The following is a 10,108-nucleotide window of genomic DNA, read 5'->3' on the forward strand; positions in this document are numbered from 1 at the left end:
TTTAAAATAGGTGTTGTCACGTGATACAAGCAACTTTTCTCACCATGTGACAGGATGGACCAATCACAATCACTTACGATTAATAGATGAGGCTGGATCGTTTTATAAAAAAATTAATAAATACTGAGGCAGATTTCCATTACTGACACATGCAACAATTCTTGAAATTAAAATATTCAAATGGTTAAGATCTGTATCGTGCAAATGTCTCCAAAAACAGAAAAAATGGCCGAAGATATGAATGAGTGTAGAAGGAAGATTAAAGTTTCCGGACCTCAAAGCGCCTCCTGGAGCAAGAACCGTTTCATGTCGTACGAGAAACAATTTTAGCTCGGAACATTCGCCGAGATGCATCCGATGCAGCACATGGCAGGGACTCGTGCAGCATCGGCAAAGATCGGAAAATCCAGCGTCTCAGCGAGGTTAGTCTGTGGGCTCTATCAAAGCAACAACAATAACTGTACGGTGTTATTTTTGCACAAACAAGTTAGATATTTTTTGTAATAAAATATGAAAATTACATAACATTTAATTGTATTTAATGTATTGGGTTTTTGTTTCAATAAAGGGGCAATATTTGGCCCCTGAAATTTATTTTTAAAGCCTAGAAAAAAATATTTGAGGGTAAAATCAGGGTGTAAAAAAAATAAAATAAAATAAATTCAAAAATATTTAGAAATATATAAACACATATTTTGCTATAAAGAATGCATATACATTTTATTTAGGGGTTCATGACATGCTAGATTTTTTAAAATAAATTCTATATGGGAAGAAACATCACTGACTCCACCACTAGACACACTTTTATTATTAATGTTGGTCAAAGACACAGTGGTGATAAACTGAATCCTTATTTTTTTTACCTCAAATCCATCAACTGTCAGTGTATATGAGCAGACCAGACTAATTGAACACTTTCAAAAGTCTGGATGAGTAACTACATGATTTCTTTATGAAGTGTAAATCTGAAGCAAGCGACACAAAACATAAAAAATAAAAATAAAAATCAATCTTTTGTGATTTCCTAAAACCTGAAAAACAGTGACTACTTATATAAGTAAAGAACAATGAATAAAAGCATCATAACATGCTGCTCTGTCAGAATAACAGTCTAGTTATTCATGTTACTGCTTAATGAATGTTTGCTAGATTTTGTCTTCTTTAGATACTGGTGATTCTGGAAAGCAGTGATTGATGTTGAAAAGTGCACATCCAGGTCTTCAGTCCCTTTAAGCATCGTGTGCGCTTTAACAATTATTAGTGCTATAATTGGCTATTCTCATTCTCTTTAGCTAAAGAAAGCCTGAAGCAAACACATCACACTGACTCAAACAAGCAAACTGATGTTCTCGGCTCACAGCACCAAAAAGAGTTAAAGGAACAGTTCACCCCATAAATAAGAGTTTATTCACATGAATTTATCATTTACACACTACTGTGTCACTCAGATCAGCGGATTTTATCTTAACAAAAAAGAAGAAAAATGTGTTATCCCAATCAATAAAAGCTGCAGTGACCAAAGATGTTAATGACGTACACTACTGATCAAAACTTTGGTATCATTAGGATTTTTTTAATGTTTTTTTTAAAGTCACTTCTGTTCACTAAGGGTGCATTTATTTAATCAAATGCAGTAAAAACAAGTGAAATATTACTACAATTTAAAGTAAGTGTTTTCTATTGTAATATATTTTAAAATGTAATTTATTCCTGTGATCAAAGCTGAATTTTCAGCATCATTACTCCAGTCTTCAGTGTCACATGATCCTTCAGAAATCATTAATATGCTGATTTGCTGCTCAAGAAACATTTCTGATGCTATATAATGATACATTAAATTGATCAAAACTGACAGTAAAGACATTTATAATGTTACAAAAGATTGCATCAAATAAATGTTTCTTTTTTTAATGTTCTATTCATCAAAAAAAAAAAAAAAAGTACCAATTTTCACAACAACTGACAATAATTAGCAAATCAGCATATTAGAATGATTTCTGAAGGATCATGTGACACTGAAGACTGGAGTATTGATGCTGAAAATTCAGATTTGCATTACACAAATAAATTACATTTTAACATATATTCAAACTGAAAACAGCTATTTTAAGTAGAAATAACATTTCACAATATTACTGTTTTTGATCAAATAAACGCAGCCTTGGAAGAGACTTTCAAAAACATTAAAAATCCAAATTATTCCAAACTTTTGACCAGTAGTGTTAATAATGACAGGGTGAACCATCCCTTTAACCGAGTCGTTCCTGCGGGACACTGCGTTTAGTTTAGTGTTTCACAGTCCCGCTTAACAGATTGAACGCTGTCCTGCTTTGTTTCTTCTCATCTTCCCTCTTTGCCTTCCTCCAGCTCCACCAGACACAACTCCAGATTTTTTCTCCTGTCAAGATGGATGTTCTCTCTCATTTTTTTGTTGATGTATTTGACCACTTCCTCCGTGCCTTTGGCTTTGGGGTGGTAGTGATTGAGCAGGTATCCGCGCAGGTTGTCCTCAGTTCCTGGAGTCACCAATCCGACCAGGAACCGCAGGAACATGTCCAGATGACCATTCGGAGACACCAGAGCGCGGTCAATGGCGGGACGGTACAGATCAATCACAGGCCGATCCTTGTTTGAACCCTGGAACCAAGACATTTTGCTTGGTTCGATCACGTTTTTACCATGTTTCCTAAACGCCACATACGCGTACATGGCAGCCATGTACTCTTGAACGGTAATGTGAACAAACTTAAAGATCCAAGTTTGAATGTCTTCGTTCCTTCGTTTGACCTCAGTGGTTAATTCATTGCGATTGCGTAAATCTTCATAGGTCAGGTTGACGGCGGTCAAATCTTCCACTGTAAACCAGTCGCGGCCTTCTTGTATCATCTTATATGACATTTTCCCCATCATATCAATAAACGCCTTATCTTCATCCCTCCACTTTTGTGCCTCAACGCTGCAGCCGCGGTACTTCTCGAACGAGCGGTTCATCTGCACGACGATGAACTGCGAATAAAACGTTGTGATGCCAGGTGGGTGTTTGCCATACTCGGGATCTCGAAACCCTCGTTCGAAGATGAACGCCACCATCCAGCTGAAGAGAGGAAGGTGGCACATGATCTCAAGGGCCTTGGAGCGTTTCATGAGGTTATAAACCTTCCTACCGAGCTCAGGATCAGTGGTTCTCTTTGTAAAATACTCTTCCTTCTTTTCATCCGTGAATCCTCTTAACTCTACATACCTGTCGATTAGCTGTGGAGGAATTCGGTGGGCGGCAGTGACGTGGCTGGTGATCCAAACTCGAGCGTTAGGAAGCAATGTGCCTTTTATTAGGCTGGTGAGAAGGACGTCTAATGGTGCTTTTACCCTGGCGCTTGAGATAACTTCATTGTTTTTAAAGTCCAGGTTGTGTTTGCAAAGTTCTAGAGCGTCAATGATGAAGAGACTCAAGCAATCGGGCTTCTCGATGAATTTAATGTCATCGGCTTCTGCAAAAAAGTTACCGAGCATTTCTAGGAAGCTCTGATTTCCATCTTTCCCAAGGTGCAACTCTTTTGCTGGCAAAGGGAAGATGAATTGAAAATCCTGATTGGTTTTTTTCTCCATCCAATCAATGATGACCTTATTCACGGCCACCGTTAGACCGCAGGCAGGAATTCCCGTCATCATGACCGTACGGATGGGTTTCTGTTCGTGAGGAAGGGGCCGAAAGATGTCGGCGGCCCTGATTTGGGTCTCCTGGATCGTATACGGTATGCGTTGGACCTCATTCTCGAGGTTGATGGGCTCCCTGCTGCCTCTGATGACTGTTACGGGCTCGACGTAGACGTCGCTAATGTAGCGCTGCTGACCTGGACGACATCGGCCTTCGTAGAGAGAGTAATAGCGTCGGTCGTGGGCTATTTTCAGGTCATGCTGTAACACGGCTGGAATGAAACAAAACAAAAGAAAATCAAGGACTGAATATAAAGACAAAGGAAGTTATTTTACACATTACCAGGTTTATTTTACACCACATTCTATACTAAACTTGTGGAACGCATAATGTTGGATGTTATTCCTTCCATATGTGACGTGTTTAGTCATTATTGTGAGTCACAAAGGACTGTTTACCGATTATAGAGTTTAAAGTTCACAGAATATAACTTATTTAGCAAGGGTGCATTAAATTGATCAAAAGTGAATTTTCAATGTTACAAGAGATTTCCATTTAGGGTTGCAAAAAGGTGGAACATTTCAGAAATATTCCAGAAATTTTGGAAACTTTCCGGAAATTTTCCACCCCTTTGCAACCCTATTTCCATTTCAAATAAATGCTCTTGTTTTGAACTTTCTATTCAAAGAATCGAATGTATTTTTCACAAAATATCATTTTCACAAAAATATATGAAGCAGCACAACTGTTTTCTATACTGATAATAATCAGAAATGTTTCTTGAGCAGCAAATAAGCATGTGTGACCCTGGACCACAAAACCAGTCTTAAGTCGCTGGGGTATATTTGTAGCAATAGCCAAAAATACACTGTATGGGTCAAAATTATTGATTTTTCTTTTATGCCAAAAATCATTAGGATATTAAGTAAAGATCATGTTCCATGAAGATATTTTGTAAATTTCTTATTGTAAATATATCAAAACTTATTTTTTGATTAGTGATATGCATTGCTAAGAACTTAATTTGGACAATTTTAAAGGCGATTTTCTCAATATTAAAATTTTTTGCACCCTCAGATTCCAGCTTTTCAAATAATCGTATCATAACAAATGCCATACATCAATGGAAAGCTTATTTATTCAGCTTTCACATGATGTATAAATCTCAATTTAAAAAAATTGACCTTATGACTGGTTTTGTGGTCCAGGGTCACAGATTAGAACGATTTCTGAAGGATCATGTGACACCTGAAGACTGGAGTAATGATGCTGAAAATTCAGCTTTGCATCATCTATAAATTACATTTTATTCCAGCCTAGATGAGCAAAAGAGACTAGAAACTATTTTATTTTTGCTGAAACTGACTAAGCTTTTATAACGATTCAAACATTTTAAACATGAGAAAACAAAAAAGAAAGACTTTAAATCTTCTAAATATTGTCATCAACATTTTTAACCTAACATTCATAGGATAAAAAAAAGATAAAATAGTTAAAAAGTATAATAAAAAAAAAAAATTACAAAAAAAATAAAAAATATTATAAAACACACATTTATCCCATTATTGATCATTAATAAACTAATTATTTAATTAGGAATACACCTTAGAGGTCTTCACGGGTCCCAAAATTTGTACCCAAACCCGAAGACACCCGTAAATGTGCTGCACCGAACCGACCTGGACCCGTGTTTTATTTGAAAGTGGGACCCGAACCCGTGCAGACCCGAGAAATGCCTTAAATGTACTACCCGGACCCGACGCGGACCCGACCATTATTCGAAAGTTGGACCCGAACCCGGCCGGGAAGACACAGACCCGACTGCACTCGATCGACACATATTGCCCAGCAAAAGTTGCGAGAGAAAAAAAAAAAAAACTTTACTTTACTTTACCTTACTACTGTTAGTAGCCTTCTCCCTGACTGTGATGGATACAATCCTATAAATTGCAATAAAGAAATTTCCATCCATGTTAGCTGTTCGTTCCTCTCTATTGCTGACTGAAAGAGCCTTCTTAATCCACTGATTATTGCTTTAAAAGTCTACATGCTGTCACGGTCAGTGACGGATGACTAATGCAACTTCACAGTTTTTTTTTTCGTTTTTTTCTTCTCCATCTGGAGTCAACTTCGACTGTTCCGCAACAATAACGATACTTTTTGTTGGTTGTAATAAAGACTCGGAACAATTATTTTTTAGCAAAAAACGTGCAGAACAAGAAGTGCGTTACACTTTATTGCGTGCATGTTCAATAACAGGTGCGTCTCTTCAGTTTTGTTTCAGCTTTTTTCCCCCAAATCACTCATGAAGGAATCCATGATCACCGTCCGCGTGCAGTAGGCTACATGAACTCTGCCCGCGCTCTGCTTCTGGAGGCTGAAGTAACACATGTTTTTTTTTTTCCCCCGCTCACAATTTTCTCATCCTAATTTTACAAACTGCAAGTTACAAAACACACGCATGCTGACTGACACTGATCACTGGCGGGTGCAGTGTTCTCCGATCGACTCGGGTATTACACACAACGTTAAACAGACCCGGGACCCGAAGTAATAGATTGGGACCCGACCCGGACCCGGCTGACCATTTAAAATATAGACCCGAACCTGTACGGGTCCCGGGTCTTAGGGTCTCGGGTCCTCCGTGAAGACCTCTAATACACATCCCAAAGAAAGGTTGAATCACGATGACTTTCTTGTGATGTGTGAAGCTGCTGTACCTCTTCTACACGTCTTCCTTAGGTATTCGGCTAGATTTTCCTTTCCAACATTGTGGATGGCTCGTATGGTGAGATGCAGAGCTTCTCCCAGCTCACAGACCTCGATCATTTTATCGGCCAGATCCAGCGGGTCATTAAGATCCGCAATCCTCGGGTAGTTCTTCCTGAATCTGCAGTGAGTACTCAGAGAGCGCTTAAAATAGGCAATCTCTCCCTGATGAAGCTGGGAAAGACACCCCACCATTTGCTGAATGAGAGAAAGACAAAGAAACATGAAGGATCCCATATCAAATACAGGTTTATGTAGAAATAACCTGTTGTACACAATCTACTACATGCCTTCTGTCATCCGATTGATAGTTTAGACTTTTTATTAGCTAGTAAAAGTCTGTTTAACTGTACAAATGTTCACTTTCAGCTTGTCTTTTTGCTGTGAAATCTTTACTGATTTTTATGAAGTAAACGTTAGAATAACTTTAATATTGTTAATAACATTTTAAGATGAACACATACTGGACTGAATCGGTTTACTTGATTATCCATAAATAACTTTGTAAAATCTTGTTGAATTATGAGTATCAAATATGGTCTTCAGGCTTTTGAGGAACATTTGTTTGTTCATTTCTCAATCATCGTTGTATTGCATTGCATCATATGTTTTGAAACTAAACAGATCCTTAAATTAAAGCTAAACATTTAAATATCTTATAAGATATATTATTGGGAAATATAGAGTGATATGATATTAATATAAGTAGTCTGCTATACTGTTCTAAAATTCTGATAGCTTACATTGTCAATATAAACATCAGCACCAAAATAATAAAAAAAATTATAAAAATAAAATAAATTGAGCTGTTTTTCCATCCTCAATTATAAGCTCCATATTCTCACTATCATACTACATGAGCCATTAAAGATTTATGCATTTCGCAAAATGTGATTTTTCTGACTATTATTTCATATGTCAGGCTTTAAGTTTCTCAAAGGTTCCTCTAAGACTCTCAACAGGAACACAAAAACATCCACTGACCCTTAGCACATGGCGCAGGGTGAGGGAGCTGTGCATGTGTTGAAACTGTAGGCCGACGCCTTCCTCCGGAGGAGGAGGAGAATCTTTCTGTTCTTCAAAACCTACAACAACAATTTCATCAAAATCATCCTCTTCCGTCGCCTCTGCCTGCTCCATCACAACACTTTCATTCTGCTGCTCCTGCGTGTCTCTCTCATTCATCTCCGCGTCTCTGTCGTTCGGCTCTTCATCCATCGCTGCTTCTGTCCTTATGTCGCTCTGAAGCTCAGACGGCTCCACGATCGACGGCTCTCTGTTAATGCTGAATGACAGGAAATGTGAAAATTATCCTCATAACTTCATCAGAAACGGTAAAATGCATGTGTGTGTGTTGTGGATGTAGTTACCTGTGTTGAGCATGAGATTCTGCTGTGTGCGTGATGGACTGCGGTCTCAGGACCAGTCCATCTTTGTATACGCTGGACTGGTTTGTGTTCGTACGTTCAGTAATCACAGTCTCTGGCGAATCCGAGCGCTGAAGCCTGACCCTGAAAATACACATGCGTGATGAAACCATAAGTTAACCAAGACTGGAATGATGCAAAAAATTTCAGCTCTGCATCACAGGAATAAATTACATTTTAAATTATATTCAGAAGAAAACAGTTATTTTAAATTCACATTTTTGAAATTTATTTCAAAACATTTTACAATATTGCTTTAACTATATTTTCGATTAAATAAATGCAGGCTTGGTGAGCATAAAATACTTCTTTCAACAACAAAAATAAATTGCATTAAAATGAATTCTTGCATATCACTTACTTACCTCAAAACAATAAATGATACAATTCGAACAAAAATTAAAAGGAAGGGACATAATTTGAGTTCTTGGGTACCAAGTTTAAAAACGGGTAAGATCCACAGATCTGATTTATCATTATTATTATTAATAAAATGACACTCCAATTCTTTTTTTTTTTGGGTGTAGTTGTATATTACCATACCTTGTTGCTGGTAGTTTGAGCGGAGGTTCTTCAAATTCATCATCTTCTTCATCTTCGTGATCATCACTATGCATGGAGCCGTAACTGCTGGGCGGCCGGTCCATCATGATCCTTAAAATAACGTTAACAGCAACGTTAAAGCAGAAGCAGAATGACAGCCGCTGAAACAAGCATGTGCTACTTTGAAGACCTTTCAACAAATGGAAACTCGTCCGAGCAGTCCCTGCACAAAACTCAAAAACAGACGTTTCACATTGCTAACCAACACCTGTAATTCTGAAGCCAAAATTCAAAGAGCACCACTCAAAACGCTCCACTGGATGAAGCATCGCTGGAATCCAATAAGCAAGACCTTTGTATTCATACCACGAGTGTTCATGCAAGCCTGGACCAACCTGAGCAGGTCATCAAATGTCTAAACCAGCAAAGACTCTGCTCCTTTAAATGCATATTGTATTTCAATCTGAAAAAACCAAATGACTTCGTTGACAGAAAGAATGTTTTTTGATAAAGTGGCTTGATATTTGATCAGTCAGATTGTGTGTCTCCTCACAATAAGCCTAATCCTGATGATCTTCAAACATCAACTGAGAAAGAGCATCTTTTCATATTTCCAATCACCAAAAACAGACGTTTGCTGGTTTTAAATGGAATTATAAAATCAAAATTAGACTACAACCTGAGAACGATTTTGAATGATATACTTCAGGAATACAGAATCAAAAAAAGTATATTAACAAGTCAACTACTCAAAACATCTGTCCTGACATGACCTTGAACATCTCTACATTCGTTTTACAGTGTTTTCAGATGCAAACCTGAACTATTACACGAGTATTTATTAATATACTGTGTCACTTAGTACCTGCTACGGTTTCTATATACAACGTGTGTTTTCTTTCTAGTTGTTGTTTTGCATTTATTTATTTTAGGACATTCTTAGTTTCTTTGATTTGCTTTGCAGACCCGGTCTGTCTGGAGCCGGTTTGGCAGAACTGAGGAAAACAGGCCGGTTAAACAAGAACCAACCGTCAAGACACTTACCGATCCACTTCAGAATCACTATCGTCCCCGAAATTACTCATGATGATGGTTATAAACTTCTTACAAACCAATTAAAGCACAGCTTCAACCTAAGAAACAAAAAAATATCGATTACAATCTTTTATCGCAAAAAAAGGAAACTCGTGGCCTGAAAAAATATTTGAGCTATATCAATAACTTAAGCGTGAATTAAAGCGACAAGGACTTACCCAAAACATTTAGGAAGCGCTCTAGCGTTGAACTGACTTTAAAGTCAGTTGGATTAATTTGTCCTTTAAAAAAAAAAAGCCTAAAACGTCCACAAAAGTGTCTTCCGTTGAAGCCTCGACCTGACTGACTGCACTTCCGCGTTCCCCGTCACGCCGGTGACGTCATTTTTACTTTCGGTTTCCGTAACAAATGGGAAAAGACGCAAAGCATTTTATTTCTGCATTAAGTTTTTTTTTTTTAAAAACAGAGGATTTGCAAATAAATAGAAAATGTTATAAATTTCTCGTTTAATATTTATCGTAATAAAGCTTTGCATAAATGTAATTTTGCAGCATGATGGAGTGATCAACCTTATTGTGGAAAAAAGCGTTTGCAATGTACACGTATACATGAAAATGCACGATAAAGTTATAAAGAGAAAAAAAAATCTAAAATTAAATACATAAAGTAAATACAA

The 10,108-nt window shown here is 37.3% G+C and overlaps 1 protein-coding gene across 1 annotated transcript; it reads right to left on the reverse strand.

Moving 5' to 3' along the window:
- Nucleotides 1–788: 788 nt before the first annotated feature.
- On the reverse strand, nucleotides 789–9,837 carry nlrc3l (NLR family, CARD domain containing 3-like). Its single transcript, XM_058744335.1, has 7 exons — nucleotides 9,651–9,837; nucleotides 9,442–9,530; nucleotides 8,398–8,508; nucleotides 7,798–7,938; nucleotides 7,412–7,712; nucleotides 6,379–6,625; nucleotides 789–3,929 (listed from the first exon to the last, which is right to left on the reverse strand). The coding sequence occupies exons 2-7, from the start codon at nucleotides 9,480–9,482 to the stop codon at nucleotides 2,344–2,346; spliced, it is 2,427 nt and encodes an 808-aa protein (XP_058600318.1). The 5' UTR covers nucleotides 9,483–9,530; nucleotides 9,651–9,837; the 3' UTR covers nucleotides 789–2,343.
- Between the last annotated feature and the right edge of the window lie 271 nt (nucleotides 9,838–10,108).

Source organism: Onychostoma macrolepis, chromosome 15 (genome assembly GCF_012432095.1).
Source record: "Onychostoma macrolepis isolate SWU-2019 chromosome 15, ASM1243209v1, whole genome shotgun sequence".
Classification (NCBI taxonomy): Eukaryota; Metazoa; Chordata; class Actinopteri; order Cypriniformes; family Cyprinidae; genus Onychostoma; species Onychostoma macrolepis.

What these genes read in the sequence shown, in the direction of transcription:
- nlrc3l (XM_058744335.1), bottom strand. Translation starts at nt 9,482, where the DNA reads ATGAGTAATTTCGGGGACGATAGTGATTCTGAAGTGGATCG. An exon ending in AGTGATTCTGAAGTGGATCG is followed by an intron (nt 8,509 to 9,441) that starts GTAAGTGTCTTG and finishes CGTTATTTTAAG; the next exon opens with GATCATGATGGACCGGCCGC. An exon ending in GAATCTCATGCTCAACACAG is followed by an intron (nt 7,713 to 7,797) that starts GTAACTACATCC and finishes CCTGTCATTCAG; the next exon opens with CATTAACAGAGAGCCGTCGA.